Here is a 20,238-nt window from a genome sequence, read left to right as displayed (position 1 = left end):
GGGCGGCCGACTTTGGCTCAGGTCATGATCTCGTGGTCCGTGAGCTCGAGCCCCACGTCGGGCTCTGTGCTGACAGCTCAGAGCCTGGAGCCTGTTTTGGATTCTGTGTCTCCCTCTCTCTGACCCTCCCCTGTTCATGCTCTGTCTCTGTCTCAAAAATAAATAAATGTTTATAAATAAATAAAAAAATTTTTTTTTTAAAACATGGGTCAAGAGACAGGACTTCATGCTTAGAAAAGCAGGCAAATTAATGGCTGGTACAAAGAGAACAATCAGCATATACTGAATAATGAAAGAAGTCTGAACAAAGAAGGCAGGCCTTGAAGAATGAGTAATATACTGGATTTTCTCCATTTGTCTCTCCTGACTCACTCTCCACCCTTTCCCCATACTGCTCTGTCCCCTGTGTGCTGATATCTGTGGATGTAGCAGTTTTTCTTGCTTCTGGCTGGGTTCAATCTCTGGAAGGCACCAGTAAATCAGTATCCTGGGAAGACAGACAGATAGAGGTATTTCCCCAGTTTTCTCCCTATATGGCCACGAAATGACAATAGCTCTGTACCTTTGCCAAAGGTCACAGCTTCTGAATTCAGCTTTCTTCTACAGCTGTGCCTATAGCTCTCTCCAGGTTCCCAGTAGCTGCTTCCTTCCCTTTCCCCTGGGGTTTATGTGGTATAATCATTCCCCCACTGCTTCTATCGCTGTGGTGATTCATTATCCCTGTTGGTTCCCCTGAACCCTGCCCATAACTTTGTAAACAGCTTCTTCATCAAACTTTTCTCTTTTACCTATTCCAATGTGCCATCTGTTTCCTGACTCAATCCTGTTTAATACAAGTAAACTGAGAGAAGGCATTTCGAGTGTGGACAGGAGAAATGGAGGGGAGCAAAGGCAAAAAAAGAAAGGCATAGTGAGGAATTATAATAATTGCAACAAAGATTTTTGCATTAAATAGAACAGAAGATGCTTAATAAATAGTAGGAAACAATGCTGAAGATGTAGAATGTGGCCAGACTTTGGAAGTTCTGGAAGGTCAATTAAAGAAGTATGGGACTAAATCATATGTTGTACACTTATACTTACATAATGTTATATGTCAATTTGTCTCAATAAAGTAGAAAAAATTTGGGACTTGATTCATTAGGCAAAAGAGAAGTTATTCAATCTATCGTTCCTTCTATATATACTAAATATCTAGCATGTCCAGCACATAGAAGCAATGCATTACACTAGTAACCTAATAAAGTTAGTTTGACAACAAAAGTGAATAAAAACCAGATAAAAGAACTTTGGCTAAGGGGCTGTTTTATTAATCCAGGCATGAGATGATAAATGTCTATATTACTGAGAAATGGAGAATGGAATATATGAGATATTTTAAGATATAATTGAGTAGACAAAGGGAATGAAGGGAAAAAATTATTCCAGAATATCTAGGTGAAGCTAGGAGAAATGAAAATAAAAACCATAAAATGTGGAAGAGAAAGCATGAAAATGGAAAAGAAATGGGAAGTCTACTTCACTGATGAAATAGATGAAAATGTATTTAAGACAAGAAACAAGAGGTTAACGATCTGAGACTATCAAGCAAGCGAAAAAAGCACAAATCACTAAGCCTGAGCCAGAGGTTATTATTTATATTGATATCTTTATATCTATATATAGATATAGATATAAAAGTCTTTCATTCATGTTTTTTTTTCAAATTATAAAAGGCTACCCATGATAAATTCCCCGAAATGAAGTTCCAATGTCCTAGCAATGGTTCATCTTCACTGTCAGCAAGAAGATTTCCTTTGAAAGGAGAGTTGTATGAATTTGGGGGATGGCCGGGGCAGAGAGGAGGGATGTTGAGAATGAAGAATCAATCCAATATGTACTCTGCTGACCCTGAATTTACAATAAGTCATAGAAGGAGATGACCCTTCAGGTAGCTGAAAATATAGAACTGATATTAAGGGAAATGTGAGGCTGGAAACGTAAAGTCATCTGCATGAAGTGAATCACTGAATCATAGAATATGAGCTAACTCAAAGAGATAATACGAGAAAAGAATAACAGAGACCTTAAGATAGAACTTTGGAGGAATGGAAGAAAAATGATGATCAGGGAGCCAAAGGCATTTGTAAAGAACTTTAAAGGGCACCTGGGTGGCTCAGTTGGTTGACTGTCCAACTCTTGATTTCAGCTCAGGTCATAATCCCAGGGTCATGAGACTAAACCCCACATTGGGCTCTGAGCTGAGCATGGAGCCTGCTTAAAATTCTCTCTCTCCCTCTGCCCTTCTCCCCAGCTTGCATTCTCTCTAAAATAAAAATAAATAAATAATTCTTTTAAAAAAGACACTTAAAAAGTGAGTTTATCACACAGATGATATAAAATGAACCCATTTTACATTTTAGACATCCAATATTTTGCAAAACACAATATTCTGTAATTAAAACACAAAGTGTCAGCAGTATCAATTAGGATGCTTTGGTTACAGGTATCAGAAAACCATATTTAAACCATCAAATACTAAGGACATTTATTCTTCCACATAACAGGGAGTCCAAAGTTGAGCAGGTTCTTCACTTTTATTCAACATAGTACTGGAAGTCCTAGTCCCAGCAATTATACAACAAAAAGAAATAAAAGGGATCCAAATTTGTAAGGAAGAAATAAAACTCTCACCATTTGCAGATGACATGATGCTATACATAGAAAATCCTAAAGACTCTACCAAAAAACTACTAGAACTGATAAATGAATTCAGTAAGGTCACAGGATACAAAACAAAAACAGACACAGAAATCTGCTGCATTCCTATACACTAATAATAAAGCAGCAGAACGTGAAATAAAGAAAACAATCCCATCTAGGTGCATCTGGGTGGCTCAGCTGGTTGAGCATCCAACTTCAGGTCATGATCTTGCAGTTTATGGGTTCAAGCCCCACATTGGGCCCTGTGCTGATAGCTCAGAGCCTGGAGCCTGCTTCAGATTCTGTGTCTCCCTCTGCCGCACCCCTGCTCACACTCTGCCTCTTTCTCTCTCAAAAAAATAAATGTTTAAAAAAAAAAAAAAAAAGAACAATCCCATCTACAATTATACCAAACACAGGGGCACCTGAGTGGCTCAGTTGGTTAAGCGCCTGAGTCTCGATTTCAGCTCAGGTCATGATCCCAGGGTGGTGGGATGAAGCCCATGTTGGGTTCTGCACTGACAGTGCAGAGCCTGCTTGGGATTCTCTCCCCCTCTCTCTGCTACTCCCCCACTCCTGTCTGTCTGTCTCTCTCTCAATAAATAACAACTTTAAAAAAATAGACACATAGATCAATGGAACAGAACAGAAAACCCAGAAATAATTATATGGTTAAGGGGCTCTTGGGTGGCTCAGTCAGTTAAGCGTCTGACTTCGGCTCAGGTCATGATCTCACAGTTCGTGGGTCCAAACCCCATGTTGGACTCTGCACTGAAGGCTCAGAACCTAGAGCCTGCTTTGGATTCTCTGTCCCCCCCTCTCTCTCTCTGCCCCTCCCCCACTTGTTCTCTCTCTCTCAAAAATAAATATTAAAAAAATAAAAAATATATGGTCAAGTAATATTTGACAAAGCAGGAAAGAACATCCAATGAGAAAAGTCTCTTCAAAAAATGGTGCTGAGAAAACTGGACAGATACATGCAAAAGAATGCAACTGGACCACTTTCTTACACCATACACAAAAATAAAATCAAAATGGATTAAAGACCTAAATGTGAGACCTGAAACCATAAAAATCCTAGAAGAGACCACAGGCAGTAATGTCTCTGACATCAGTTTTAGCAACATTTTTCTAGATATATCCCCTGAGGCAAGGGAAATAAAAGCAAAAATAAACTATTGGAACTACATCAAAATAAAAAGCTTCTGCACAGCAAAGGAAACAATCAACAAAATTAAAAGCCAACCTACAGAATGGGAGAAAATATTTGCAAGTGACATAATTGATAAAGGGTGAGTATCCAAAATATATAAAGAACTTATAAAACTCAACACTCAAAAACCAAATAATCCAATTAAAAAATAGGCAGAAGACATGAACAGACATTTCTCTGAAGAGAAATTTAGATGGCAAACAGACACATAAAAAGATATTCAATATCTCTCATCATCAGGGAAATGCAAATCAAAACTACAATGAGCTATCACCTCAGGCCTGTCAGAATGGCTAAAGTCAAAAACTCAAGAAACAACAAGTGTTGGCGAGGATATGCAGAAAAGAGAACAGTAACCATTGTTGGTGGGAAAGCAAACTGGTGCAGCCACTGTGGAAAAGAGGCGGGGGGTGGGGGGAGGGAGGGGGAGAGAGAGAAAGAGAGAGAGAGAAACTAAGAAACAGACTCTTAACTATAGAGAACTGATGGTTACCAGAGGAGAGTTGGATGGGGGGATGAGGATGGGGATAGGTGATGGGGGATTAAAGAATGCACGTATGATGAGCACTAAGTAATGTGTATAACTGCTGAATCACTATATTCCTGAAATATGACACTGTGTAGTTAACTGGAATTAAAATTAAAAACTTATTTAAAAAAATTAAAAAACTAAAAGTTGGGCAGGTTCTTGTGTTGGTTGATTCAGGGACTCAATGACTAGGATATTTATTAAAGACTAGGTATTATCAAAGACTAGGATATTTTTATTTCTCCACTTTCCATTCCTGGGACTGTCCTCATTGTTCCACTGTTGAGACTACAGGAAGAGGCCAATATAGGTACTGCATAGCAACTGTGTCTTCCTGGAACTCCTGAAGAGTAAGAAAATTTTTCTTTGAACCACTTCCTGCTGGCCAGAACTAGATCACAAGCTCATTCGTGAACCAAACACTGGCATGAAAAATGGAGAGTATATTAAGTGCCTTAGAGACAGACTGATCATATAAGGTGGACTGGATATTGGGGGAATTGTCACAATGTCCACTACAAGAAAAATTTCAGCTATATTGTAAAATATACAGGTTGTTTAGACTATTACTTACTACAAACATTACATAGTACAATAGAGGATAAATGGAGAGTATTTTTTACAAGCTGATTGACCTTAAGTAATTCACCTACTCCCTTGAGGTTTTGGTTCCCTTTCCAAAAAAAGGAGAGATTGGATCCAGTTAATGGTTTTTAAATTGTGCTCTGAGAAGTCCTAGAGGTTCCATGGAGACCCTTCATGGCTACTAATAGAGGAGAAAGAGCCCCTGGTATATGTCCAGTGTTCCTCCAATGCTTCCTTCAATCACAACAGCTCTACCTTATTTATCTTAATATTGATCTTCCACATCTCGCACTGAGGGTTCTGCAGCTCAAATAACGACAAAAACCAGATTAGATGATCCATATGATTCCATGAAATTTAGAGATGATCTGAAGAAGATAGTCTGGAGAGAACCAGATGTTATAGAAATAGAAAATAGTTCAAGTGTGAAGGGAGAAAGAACAGTTGATGAGTCAGAAGAAATTTCAGACTTTATTATCTGATAAAGGAACTTAGAGGCGAATGATGCTGTGTTTCAGTGGTCTTGAAAGGCTATCCAAATAAACCACCTATAGTTTGTAGTACAAAAAAGCTGGATCCGTCAAAACTGTCTTAATCCTTACCAAGTAACAATAATCCCATAAATTTCTATGGTGTGTTGGACTTTCTGAAGTGTTTTACCATGCATTTATTGTTTTATATTTATTTCACATATATAAAATAAGAAAGGCAGAAATCATTATGCTCATATTTAAAAACGAGAAAATAAAAGGGGGAAAGAGAAAAGCAACACCCATCCATATACATCTGGGTCAAGTACCTCTTTGAAATGACTATAGTTGAAAGGTATAGTTTTTTTTTTAATTTTATTTTAACGTTTATTTATTTTTGAGACAGGAAGAGACAGAGCATGAACAGGGGAGGGTCAGAGAGAGGGCGACACAGAATCTGAAGCAGGCTCCAGGCTCTGAGCTGTCAGCACAGAGCCCAACCTGGGGCTAGAACTCATGGATCGCAAGATCATGACCTGAGCCGAAGTCAGCTGCTTAACCGACTGAGCCACCCAGGCGCCCCAAAAGGTATAGTTTTAAAGAAAAAGATAATATGATGAATAAAGATAAATAGAATAAATGAGAAATATTATGCAGGGTATTATGTGTTGGCAGGAGGAGACAAATGGACTGGGTGAGGTAGTGAGGACTGAAGGACTAGAGGTAAAGAGAACAACTTTGAGAGTGTAATAGTACAGATGATAGAAAACAATGCTCTGACTGGAGAAAGAGGAGGGCCAAATGAAAGAGCCCAAAGGAAGCAGTATTTAATGATAAAGTTTCAAGGTAAGGACATACAGGTCTATAGATCTTTATAGTCAAGGCATATAAGGAGCTGGTATTTCAGGAGTATTAATAGTTAACAATTTCCTCTTTTAACAAATATATGATTTCTAACGGGGAATAAGAAAGCGAAGAAACTTATGTGAATAAATTGCTTATACTGCCATTACTATCAGTAAAATGGTTCTAATTGTACATTCTGTAGCCAAACAGGTTCCAATCCTGGCTTTAGGTAACTTATTTAACTTCCTTCTGTATCAAGTTCCTCATCTGTAAACTGGGAATATAATTATTTAAAAACTAACAAAGTGCCTGGTATGTAATACTCCATGCAATGTGTACGTTGAGTAGCTACTCTGTGCTAGACACTGTTACCTATTATTACTACTAAGGTGAATCTAAAGGATTCTAGGATTATTTTCTCTACTTTTAAAATAGTCTGAATTCTTAATAATGGTATAATTAAATATCTTTTTATTTATTTAAAGAATTAAGGTGCCTTCTTTCACAGCTAAAAACAATAAGAATTTTCCTGTAGACCATGAGCTCCTCAAGGAAAGGTGCCATGTTTTATACTTATCCCATAGCAGCTTAATACATTCAGGAATCTAAAGGGAACTAAACAGGGGCACCTGGGTGGCTCAGTCAGTTAACTACCTGACTTCAGCTCAGGTCATTATCTCGTGGTCCATGATTTCAAGCCCTGTATCAGGCTCTGTGCTGACAGCTCAGAGCCTGGAGCCTGTTTTGGATTCTGTGTCTGTCTGTCTGTCTCTCTCTCTCTCTCTCTGCCCCTCCCCCACTGTGCTCTCTCAAAAATGAATAAATGTTAAAAAAAATTTTTTTAAATAAATAAAAGGAACTAAACATTATAATGACTCTAATAAGAAAAAAGTGATGAACATGATTATGAAAAAATTGTGACTTATCTTTACCTAAAATAAGATTTAATGAAATCAAATGGGATCAGATGGGATTGAAACCTGCATCAGGCTCCTGGAGCCTTTAGCCTGCTTAAGATTCTTGTTCTCTCTCCCTCTGCCCCAGTGTATTTTTTTGGCTAGAAAATAACCTTGACTGCTGTAATCAACAGCCCTAAATTTGTGACCTTAAAATAGGTTAATTCTTCACTATAAGTACAGATCCAAGAATACGCTAGAAAACAACAATTAAAGAAATAAGATGGTATAATAAAACATTACTCTAGAACTAGAGGGTCTTTGACTTAACAAACTTATTGAACAAAACCATGTATTGCTCTTATTATTTCCACCCTGGATAAACATTTAAAAACAAGGGTTGGGAGCTAAACTGACTATGGTTACTGAAGGGTATTAAAAAAAAAAATCTAGTAATTTCAGCAATTAATTTAATTTCTTAAAAATTTATGGGATGCCTGAGTTAAGCATCTGATTTCGGCTCAGGTCATAATCTCACAGTTTGTGAGTTCAAGTCCCGCATCGGGCTTTGCACTGACAGCTCACAGCCTGGAGCCTGCTTCGGATTCTGTGTCTTCCTTTCTCTCTCTCTGCCCCTCCCCCACTTGTGCTCGCTTGCTCACTCTCTATCAAAAATAAATAAACATTTAAAAAAATTAGGAGATTAATTCAAAGGAAAATATCTGTTAGAGGACCTTAAAGTTTTAATCTCAATTCAGATTTACAGGATATTTGGCTAATTTTTATATTGTTACTCAGTATTTAGTCAAATATCATCTGAATGTTAAAAGCAAATCTTTTGGGGCATCTAAGTGGCTCGGTCGGTTAAGCACCCAACTCTTAATTTCCACTCGTGTCATGATCCCAGGGTCATGAGATCAAACCCCAGGTCAGGCTCCCTGCCAAGTGTGGAGCCTGCCTGAGATTCCCTCTCCCTCCCTCTGCCCCTCTCCCTGCTTGCACCCTCCCTCTCTCTCTGAAATAAAAATTAAATAAAATTAAATAAATACAAAATGAAAACAAATCTTTTGTGCTCAATTGATTCTTTTTAAAAAAGCCACCAATAATACTGGATTTAAAATAAGGTACATCTTTACAAAATGGTGTTTTTAAAAACTTGCTTTCAAGCTGCTTTTTTTGGTGCACTAAAATGATAATTTTTAAAATTTGAAACAATTTTTTAACTTTTAATTTTTTATATTGTATTTTCCTAAAGCAAGACACACTTATAAGAAGTAAACAAACATTCTAATAACTTAGAAAGTAAATTATTGGATGCCTTTTAATGCTAGTTTCACACTAATGATCTAGTCTAGTTTTACTCCTAAGACACAACGTTCTACTGATAAAAGTATAATTAAACTGAAGTGTATGTCACTAAAACTTATATTCACATGAAGTGGCTTACAATTATCTGAATTAATAAAGGAAAATCCTTTTTCTACAAATTATTTCTTCTGTCAAGGTTATAAAGTGCAACAAACTCCTATGGCTTTCTACGCTTTTCAACTGAAAACATAGAGCTGTTGTAATTAGCTAAGTTTTATAGGAGATACTCTAAAATGCATCAATTCCTATTACAATAATTGTTCTGAAACAAGAAAGTGGGAAAGGGGAGGGTAAGAGTGAAAATCCAGTATATGGCTGACAAAAGTAAAAGCTAATCATTTCTTATGTCTTTCTTTTTCTTATATTAATTACTTAATCTTAAGAACATAATAAATTAAAATCAGAGACCTCCACGAAACGATTTTCCACTGAAAATATGCTTTTGATTTTATAGCCTTTATAGCTTTTAAATATCCTGAACTTTTAGTACATTGTCTGTTTTCTAACCATTTTATTCAAAGCTGTTAGCACAGCGAATAAACAGCACAAGCTTTGATCTCATTAAATTACAACTTATAGTTCCTAGAGTCATAAATATTGTGCTCTTTTTTCCTTTACCCCTCCTTTTCTGGTACAGGGTAGTCTGTTAAATATCACTATCTCCTTGAGTGCTCTGACGTTTACTCAGACAAATACCAGAGGTTATGAATGCTGCTCATAGATAGTATCAGGAATTCTTCATGATTGCCATAATAGTGAACCCAGCATTCAAAACTGTAATATCTAGTTTAATCTAACAGCTAAGTTTGGTCTATTTAACTTTGCTTCCCCCCCCAAAAAAAATCCATCTCGTCACAAACCAATAGCTTAACTGTTCTAAATAAAATCATAAAACAGAATAAAAAAATAAAAATTATCTTTGGGAAAATGATTAAAAGTTTTAAGTGAGTGATATAGCCAATGTTACCAGACTTGATTAGCTTCTGAAAAAGAAAATAAAAAATGAAAAAGCTTTTCTGAAAGTTAAAAATTAAGACTACATAAAAAATACAAAATTCTTATACCTAGAATGTCTGAAATATTACAAATGGCTATTAAAATGTATTTTTAAATTTTTACTCTTTCAGCTACTCAGACTTAAAACTCTCAATGTACAAAAATCCTCTCACTTTACCCGTTTGTACACTCTCTCTTCCAAGAACTAGTAGGTACAACAGCATGGTCACTGACTGTAATGCTCTCTAGAGAGATAGGCCACCACTGCAGGACACATCAGTACATTTAGTTAGCCCTGGTAGGGCTCCAAGACCTGGGAAAAATGGGTAAGTGTGGTCATGAGCAACACTATTCTACCTGTGCAAAGAAAGAGACATTCTCTTTAACCTAATCCGCCAATGGTTTTACAAGAGCCTCGTCTCCATCTACAGGCCAGTCTTAAACTATATGTTAGAAATATATTATTATTATGCTATAATGAAACATTTGTCCTTATTTAATGAAAAAAACGCATATAACTTAATACAGAAACTTATGAGGTATAATGTAGTAATGTAAATAATGTAAAAACTGAACAAAAGCATATGAATATTTTAATATAATCACTAAATTAATGTGATTAATCAATTAACTCACTGAGAAAAATATTAAAATATAAATGAATCAAAGAGACATCACCAAAAATGTGCTTATGCACAAGTAGTCAGTATTTAGTTATTTATATTTATTTGCATTCGCAATTAATATTGACAAAAATGAATGGTCCTTTTAACAATCCTCTGATTTGAGACTACAAATTTTTAAATTACATATTTTCTCCTTATATTAAAAAAGCCATCTTTAATATTCTAGGATGTGACTGAAAATAAATGTTCTTTACATAAAAACTGTCTAGTTTTCTAGATAGACTTAAAACTTTCAAGGGCTAGGAACATACGCTTCTAATTTTTTATACTGAGCTACACTATGCGCTTCCTTTCTGATGCTTCAGGTATAAGGATAGAATCCAGGGAATATAAAACCATTTTCTTGGCTTATAAGAAAGTTGTAAGACCAAAGAACTAGATACAATAGTGTTACAAATATTAATGGCCCTTGGGCTCTGACTTAGCATTTAGAATCCACTTCAATCTTTATTTTAAGTAATCCTGCTTTCCTTGAAATGATGCTAAAACAGAAAGTAACAAAATTTCCTGATTTCTTGAGTTATGCTTTAAACTATATGTTATTTATCTCACAGCACAAAACACTCCTCTTCAAAACTTAGGTCTGTCACTCTAGGCTTAGTTTTAATTTCAGTAAAATTAAAACTAAGTCCGTCAGTAAAAACGGAGGGCTTCTTATTTCCAGTCAAACAAGTAAGGAGTTTAAACTTCATCCCGACAACTTTATCCTGACAACAAATAAAAGCTGAACAAACTGAAAATCAACAACTCTTCTTAGATCTGTCAGAGAAATGAGGTCATAAAGGAAACAGCTACCTCAATGATTGGAGAGACAGACGGGTGAATATGGAGAATTATAAACTACCAGAGCAGAAATCCACAAACAGAAACCTCTGCAAGAACTAATGCCAGTACAGGAAAAGCTGAACTGTGACTGACTGACTACCAGAGGCCCAGTGTGGAAAACCCTGAGAGTTAAAACAAAAAAAAATTTAGGGGGACACAGTCATGGGGGAACCCCCGGCCCAAACACTTTTATGAATTTCACTTCCAAGTCTTCTCACAGTGAATATCAGAAAAAAATAATTCCTCCTGCTTCCAGGAGGAGGAGGGGAGAAGGAACCATTGTGAAATATGCCAGGGCATTCTGTTCTTCTAACAAGGGCTGACCTCAGGAGAAGCTACTGGACCTGAGCCTAAACTACCTAGGGAAAGGGTAATACCCAAATCCAGCCCCCTCCAACCATCCTGTACCACTCGAAAGAAAAAACTGAGAAGTACTGTGAAGTTCACAGTCCAGTAAACTGTATAGACCACTGCATCCAAAAACAGCAGATTACAAATCCTTCTCAAGCTTACATAGAACATTCACCAGTCTGGACTGTAAAACACACCTTCAAAAATTTAAAAGACAAAAATTATATAATGTCTGCTCTTAGACTACAATAAAATTAAACTAGAAATCAATAAATGGTAGCTTGAAAATACTTGGAGCTTAAACAGCACACTTCTGAATAACACATGGGTCAAAGAAGAAATCTCAGGAGAAATTTTAAAATATTTTAAGCTAAACGAAAATACAACTAAACAAAATTTGTGGAATGCAATGGAAGCAATGGTTACAGGGAAGTGGATAGCATTGAATGCAGATGTTAGAAAAGAAAAAATACCAAAATGTGGAAGGAACCCAAGTGTCCAATGACAGATGAATGGATAAAGATGTGATATATATACACAACGGAATATTAGTCAGCCATAAAAAGGATAACACCTTGCCATGTGCAAAAACACAATGGGCCTAGAAGGTATTATGCTAAGAGAAATATGTCAAAAGAGAAAGATAAATACCAGAAGATTTCACGTATATGTGGAATCTAAAAAAATAAATAAATAAAAAGCAGAAACAGACCCATAAATACTGAGAACAAACTAATGGTCACCAGAGGAGTCGGGTTAGGGTATGGACAAAATAGATGAAGGGGAGTAGGGGATGCAGGCTTCCAGTTTTGGAATAAATAAGTCACGGGGATAAAACAAACGGCATAGCGAATATAGTCCATGGTCTTGTAGTAGCATTGTATGGTGACAGAGAGTAGCTACAGTTGTGGTGAGCAGAGCACAGTGTATAGACTTATTGAATCACTATGTTTTATACCTGAAACTAATGTAACATTATATGTCAAATACAATTTTATTTAAAAAAGAAAAAGAAAAAATCTAAAACATCTAAACTTTAAACTTAGGAAACTAGAAAAAGCAAAGTAAAATCAAAGTAAACAGAATAAGTAATAAAAATTAGAGAGAAATAAATGAAAATGAAAATGAAAACAATACATCAATAGAGAAAATCAAGGAAACCAAAGGCTGATTCTTTGAAACAATCAATAAAATTGATAAACCTCCAACCAGGTTAAGAAAAAAAAGGGACACAAATTACTAATATCAGAAATGAAAAATTGGACGTAACTATAGATCCCATGGACATTAAAGGGAAAAAAATTTTTAAATACTATAAACAACTCTATGCTCACAAGTTTGATAACCTAGATGAAATGGACTAATTCCTTGACACAATCTGCCAAAACTCACACAAGAAGAAATAGACAATCTAAATAGACCTAAATCCATTAAAGAAATTGCATCAATAAGAATCTTACAACAGAAAGGACCATGCCCAAATGGGTTCACTGGTGAATTCTACCAAACATTTAAGGAGGAAGTTATACCAATTCTGTATAATCTCTTTCAAAATATGGATATAGAAAGAATACTTTGAACTCATTCTACAAGGCCAGCATTATTCTAATAACAAAACAAGAATAGGACATTATAAGAAAACTACAGACTAGTATTTTTCATGAGCATAGATACAAAAATCCTCAACAAAATAACAGTAAATTAAATCCAACATTATATAAAAATAATTATATACCATGACCAAGTGGGATTTATCACAGTTATGCAAGGCTGGTTCAACATTCAAAAATTAATGTAATCCAGTATATCAACAGGCAAAAGAAAAAAATCACATGATATCAATAGATGTGGAAAAAGCATTTGATAAAATCCAACACCTACTTATGATAATAACTCTTAACAAACTGGGAATAGAGGGTAACCTCCTTGATAAAGAACTAGGAATAGAGGGGAACCAACTTGCTAAAGAACATCTAAAAAAAATCCTACAGATAACATCATACTTAATGATGAGAAACTTCACACTTTCCCACTAAGATTATGAACAAGCCAAGGATATCCCCTCTTACTAAAACTTTTCAACACCATACTGGAAGCCCTAGCTAGTACAATAAGAAAAGGAAATTAAAAAAAAAAAGGTACACAGATTTAAGGAAGAAATAAAACTATCTTTGTTCACAGATGACATAATTGACTATGTAGAAAATGTGAAAGAATCAACAAAAACCTCCTGGAACTAATAAGTGATTATAATAAGGTTGTAGGATATAACATTAATATACAAAAGTCAATCACTTTCTGTACTGGAAAAACCTACAGTTCTTCCCTCTGGTACAGGGAAAAACCCAGTTCTTCCTCCTGTGTTTTTTTCCTGTGTGTCTCCTTTACACAGAACACTTCACTTCTGATGCTTCTGGTCACCAAGGGTTTGAGGGTGTTCCCCCCCTGCCCGGCCCCAGGCAATTCTCTGCAACATCAATTGAGTGTCCTACAATTTAATTCACTTCTGACACTATCTACTTGAAGGCTGTGTCAGATCCTGTAAGTGAAGAGCTCAGTCCCATAAGACAGCTCCCATCCCACTTCAGATGCCAATCTCAAGGCCAGGTGTTTCTGACTAATTGACTATAAATAGAGGTCCCACTATCCCCTCTTAGGTTCCATTAATTTGCCACACCAGCTCACAGAACTCAGAGAAATACTTAAGTTTACCAGTTTATTAACAGATGTGATAAAGGATATAGATGAATAGCCAGATAAAGATATCCAAAGTGCAAGATCTGGGAGGGTCCCAAGCATAGGGGATTCTGCCCTGGTGGAGTTGAGGTGTGTCACCCTCCCTCTGAGATGGGCACTACTGGGATTTTATGGAGACTTCCTCATGAAGGCATGATCAATTGCTAATGCCATTTCCAGCCCCTCTTCCCTTTTTGGTGTAGAGGGAGGTGGGAAAGAAGCAGGGCTGAAAATTTTAAGCTTCTAATCATGGCTTGCTCTTTCTGGTCACCAGCCCCCATTCAGGAGCCCATCCAGAGTAACATTATTAGAACAAATGATGCACCTAGTGCTTTTATCACTTAGGAATTTATAAGGGTTTTAGCAGCCCAGTGTCAGGGGCAGGGTGAAAGACCAAATATTAGAACAAGAGATGTTTTGGGGCACCTGGATGGCTCAGTCGGTTAAGTGTTCAACTCTTGATCTCAACTCAGGTGTTGATCTCAGGGTCATGAGTTCTAGCCCCACACTGGGTTCCATGCTGGGTGTGAAGCCAACTTAAATTATATAGATAGATAGATAGATAGATAGATAGATAGATAGATAGAGACAGAGAAATAGATGATATAGATACAGATATATCTTAAAACAAGAGATGTTGTTAGTGCTTTTATCACTTAGGAAATCACGAGTGATTGAAAATGGGAGTAGATAATATTTTCTATGATCTCACAATTTGCTATACACTAGCAATGAACAAATATAATTTGAAAATAAAAACATGTTACCATTTACATTAGTACCCCCCAAAATTAAATCTTTAGGTAAGAATCTAACAAACTATATAAAAGATCTATGTGAGAAGAAATACAAAACTCTGATGAAAGATATCAAAGAAGAACTAAACAAATGGAGAGATATTCCACATTCATGAATAGGGAACCCAGTATTTTCAAGATGTCAGTTCTTCCTAACTTGATCTTAGATTCATTACAATCTAAATCAAAACCTCAGCAAGTTACTTTGTGAGTGTCAGCAAAGTGATTCTATGGAGAGACAAAAGACCCAGAATAGCTAATTCAAAATAAAGTCAAGGACCTTCAGTGCCCAACTCTAGGACTTACTATAAGCTACAGTAATCAATACAGTGTGGTATTGGTGAAAGAATGGACAATTAGATCAGTGGAACAGAAATGAGAGCCCAGGAAAAAACCCACTGATAGTTGACATGGAAGCAAAAGTAATCTTTTCAACAAATAGTGATGGAACAACTGGACATTCACATGCAAAAAAAAACAAAACAAAACACAACAACAAAAGCACAACTATAGACCAAGACCTTAGATCCTTCACAAATTAACTCAAATGGATCACAGACCAAAATGTAAAATGCAAAACTATAAAGCTGCTAGAAAATAAGACAGATAGAGAAAATCCAGCTGACACTGTGTATGGCAATGACTTTTTAGGTACAATGCCAAAGTTAAAATCCACATACTCAAAATATTGATAAGCTGCACTTCATTAAAATTAAAACCTTCTGCTCTCTCTTCTGCTTTGGATATTTATCTCCAAAATATCAAGAACATGAGAAGTCAAACCACAGACTGGGAGAAAATATTTTATTTATTTATTTATTTAATTTTTAATGTTTATTTTTGAGAGAAACAGTGCAAACAGGGGACAGGCAGAGAAAGAGAGGGAGATACAGAATCTGAAGCAGGCTCCAGGCTCCAAGCGGTCACCACAGTGCCCCATGTGGGGTTTGAACCCATGAACCATGAGATTCAGACGCTTAACAACTGAGCTACCCAGGCGTCCCTGGGAGAAAGCACTTTAAAAAAGATACATCTGATAAAAGACTGTTATCCAAATTATACACAGAACTACTAAAAGCCAACAATAAATGAACAACCAAATTAAAAAATGGATAAAAGGTCTGAACAGCCACCTCACCAAAGAAGATATACAGATGGGAGGTAAACGTATAAAAAGATGCTCAACATCATATGTCATTAGGGAATTATAAATAAGAACAACAGAGAGATACCACCACACAACCACGTAGAATGTGCGATTGCTGGTGGACATGCAAAATGATATAGTCACTTTGGAATATGGTTTGGCAGTTTCTACAAAATGAAACATACTCTTATCATACAATCCAAACAATCATGCTCCTTTGTATTAATCCAAAAAAGTTTTAAACACGTGCACACAAAATCTGTAACAGATATTTATAGTAGCTTTATTCATAACTGCCAAAACTTGCAAGCAACCAAAATGTCCTTCAACAGGAGGATGGATAGTTTGCAGTACATCCAGCCAATGGAATATTATTCAGTGCTAAAAAAAATAAAAATTAAAAAAATAAAAGAGCTACCACGCCATGAAAAGACATTAGACAAAACTTAATGCACACTACTAATAAAGCCAATCTGAAAAGGCTACATTCTATATGATTCCAACTCTATAACAGTTTGGAAAAGGCAACACTATGGTGATAGTAGGAAGATTAGTGGTTGCCAAGGGTTATAGGAAGGGACAGATGAAAAAACAGACCACAGAGGATTTTCAGGGCAGTAAAACTACTCTGTATGATACTACAATGGTGGTTACAGGTCATTAAACATTTGTCCAAATCCAGATAAAGTACAAAACCAAGAGTGAATCCTGATGTAAATAATGGAATTTGGATGATACTGATGTGTCAATGTAGGTGCATCAATTGTAACAAATGTACCATTCTGGTATAGAATGTTGACAGTGAGAGAGACTGTACATGTGTGGGTCAAGGAGTATATGAGAACTCTCTATACTTTCCATTAAATTTTGCTATGAAGCTAAAAATGCTCTAAAAAAAATAAAGTTCATTTTATTTTTTTAAGAGAGACAGAGCATGTGCAAAGCAGCAGGAGAAGAGCAGAGAGAGAGGGAGAGAATTGCAAGCAGGCTCCACACTCAGCACGGAGCCCAGGGCAGGGCTCAAGCTTACAACCATGAAATCATGACCTGATCTGAAATTAAGAGTCAAGCTTAACAGGCTGAGCCACCCAGGCACCCCTTTAAAAAATAAAGTTTATTAATTTAAATCAATAAATAAAAATAGTGAAATTCAATGTATACATATAGCTATAAATGCTTGGGGTATTTTTCTTCCCTTTTAAAAGCAGAATCCATTTAAAACCGAGATGAAACACTGACCCAGGGGCACCAGTCGGTTGAGCGTCTGACTTCTGCCCAGGTAATGATCTCATGGTTCGTGAGTTCAAGCCCCACGTTGGGCTCTGTGCTGACAGCTTGGAGCCTGGAGCTTGCTTCGCATTCTGTGTCTCCCTGTCTCTCTGGCTCTCCCCAGCTCATGCTCACACTCTATCTCCGTCAAAGATAAATAAACTTAAAAAAACAACAACAACAACACTGACCCAAAATTTTAAATTTCCTCAAAAGTAATGAAGTATCTGGATAATATCATCCATATTCATTTATTTATTGAGTCCAAAATATGTACTGCAAAAATGATTTCTTGAGGTTTGGGGTATAATCCTTGTAAAAAAGAAATTTCTTTGTACTAAATCAACCAATCAGCTTATACAGAAACTGAATTGGGGAGCTTGGCCTCACTAATGTTAACACTCTGACCAAGTGTATAATCAGTATCCCAACAAGAAACAGATGGTACACATAAATCAGGATAATTTGAAGATGATTTATTCACAAAACTGTAGACACAATATAAAGGAGCCATAAAATATGGCGCAAGTTCTAGGGGCCAGCAGCAATGGAGATGTCACTACACTGGACCCAAAAAACAACAAAAAGGTAAGTTACTGTAACCCAGAAAGAGAGCATTACACAGAGTAGGCCAGTTTAAGAGAACTAGTGATATACTGAGGGACAAGGCCACACTAAAGTGACCTCACATAGAGGGAATTCCCTCTAATTCATTCTCTTTCCTCCTATCTCCTGTCCAGGCTGCTTTCCACTGGCCTAACTCAACAGGAAGCCAGAAGATATGGGAACACTAATGGAATGCACATAGGTAAGCCTTACAAGGAGAAAAGGATGGATACATCTGAATCTGGAGGGACAAATGGAAGGTATTTTGCACATTGATAAATAATTACAAAGTGTAACTTACTAGTAAATATTTAAGTGACACTCAGTAAAAGTTTAGAGCATTTACTGAGCGTCAGTAAAGATAGGTATCTCTCTCTGTCTCTCTCTCTCTCTCTACACACACACACACACACACACACACACACACACACACACACACACACGCAAAATATAATACTCTCAGGGATAGGGAGGTGGTCCAAAGTGGCATTATTTCAGATGGGGCTTTGAAGGCAGTAGGGAAAGGAAACAAGAGGTCATTTGCTGAGAAAATAAGAATAAGACCTTCCTACTTCTCCCTCCTCTCATACCAGTCTTACCTTGTATGAGTGAAGGTATTTTTAGTTGCAAATAATGGAAAATTAAACTGGTCCAAACCAAACTAACTTAAATAATAATGGGGATTTATTGATTCACATAACTGAAAAGTCTAGAGGTACAGAATGGTAGGGTTGGTGGATCCAAGGACTCAAAAATGTCATCAAAGAACAGGTTTCTTTACTTCACACCAATCTGACATCCACATTGTCAGGTTCCTCCTTTTTGGTTTCTCATGTAGAGAAATGACTGAGAGCCACAGTGAGGGTTACATTCTTATTGGTTTATAGCCACTAGCTAAGGTCATCTGTCCACTTCTGAGCCAATGACTGTGATATGAGGAATAAAATATGTTTATGGCTTTATGCCAATTTAGAGTTCAATGTTCAAGTACTCCTTCACTCACGATACTCCAGCCATACCAGACTTCTCCAGTCCTTCACATATACTAAACTCTTTCCTATACCTAATCCTAGCCAAAAGTCTGAGAAGCTATTACTAAAAATCTTCCCTGTCTCAGGGCTTTTGCATATGCTATTCTCCTTGCCTGAAACATTTTTCTTTTCTCTCCCCTACCCCTTTACCACCAACATAATAAATTCACCTATTATAATGTCATCACATCCTTTACTTTTTCTTCATATCATTTATAACAGTTTTAAATTGATCTGTGTGATTATGTATTTTGTGTCTAATTCCTCCATTGGACTATAAACCTCAAAAAAGCAGCAAAATGTGTTATTTTCTTCAGACTTGTACCCGTAGTGCTACATTACATCGACTTGACACAATCAAATACTAAAGAATGAATGAATAAATGGTGCTGAGATTGACATATAGTAAATGTTTATTGGCTACTCATGTCACCACAAAAATGCATGCAACTGGTGAGAGTCAAACAATATTTTTTTAAGTTTATTTATTTTGAGAGAGAGAGCATGAGCAGGGGAAGGGCAGAGAGAGAGAGAGCAAGAGAATCCCAAACAGGCTCTGCACTGTCAGTGCGGCCCCAACGCAGGCCTTGAACTCACTCACAAACTGCAGGACTGGAGCTCACAAATCATGAGATCATGACCTGAGATGAAACCAACTGATGCTTAATCAGCTGAGCTACCCAGCCGCCCCAAGGGACAATATTTTGAATGGTTTAGAACAAACTCATTCATTACATTTACAGGAATCATAACTCATAGTTTATGAATCTATATTTAAAACATTTTATTTTTCTTACATCAAAAAATATCTACCCAACTTTTTCTAGTAATATTTCATAAAACTAATTATTTTACACTGTAATTCTAATACTATGAAACTGTATCAATCATACCTTCTTTAAACTGCATATTTCAGATTCTTGTTTTTTATTTAAAGCTGAAAGTCTGTTGTTTAATTGTATTGCTTCCTGTACTGCAATATGAAAAACATTTAGAAAATATTATATTCAACATACATTTTAAGGAAAGTATCACTACAATGGACAGGGAAAGCAGCCTCAATGCAATATATATAATTATTGTTGAACATAAATAATATTTATTAAAATGTTATTTACTATTACCAGTAGCAGATAATTTCAATTTCCTCATTATAAGTAAGCCCTTTTAATCACTCCTATTAAAACTATAAGTTTAGGGGCTCA

General features: G+C 36.3%; 1 protein-coding gene across 1 annotated transcript in view; it reads right to left on the bottom strand.

Annotated features, from left to right (window-relative positions):
• The window catches only part of CCDC73 (coiled-coil domain containing 73), a 126,553-nt gene that overhangs the window by 37,360 nt on the left and 68,955 nt on the right, over positions 1-20,238 (bottom strand). Inside the window, exon 8 of the mRNA XM_019456078.2 lies at positions 19,927-20,006. Coding sequence (XP_019311623.2) covers positions 19,927-20,006 — 80 coding nt within the window. The remainder of the gene's footprint in view (positions 1-19,926; positions 20,007-20,238) is intronic.

Source organism: Panthera pardus, unplaced genomic scaffold (genome assembly GCF_024362965.1).
Source record: "Panthera pardus isolate Hobbes unplaced genomic scaffold, ASM2436296v1 HiC_scaffold_12, whole genome shotgun sequence".
In the NCBI taxonomy this organism is placed as follows: Eukaryota; Metazoa; Chordata; class Mammalia; order Carnivora; family Felidae; genus Panthera; species Panthera pardus.
Note: the sequence above shows the minus strand (reverse complement) of the source record. Positions and strands in the feature narration are given on the sequence as shown.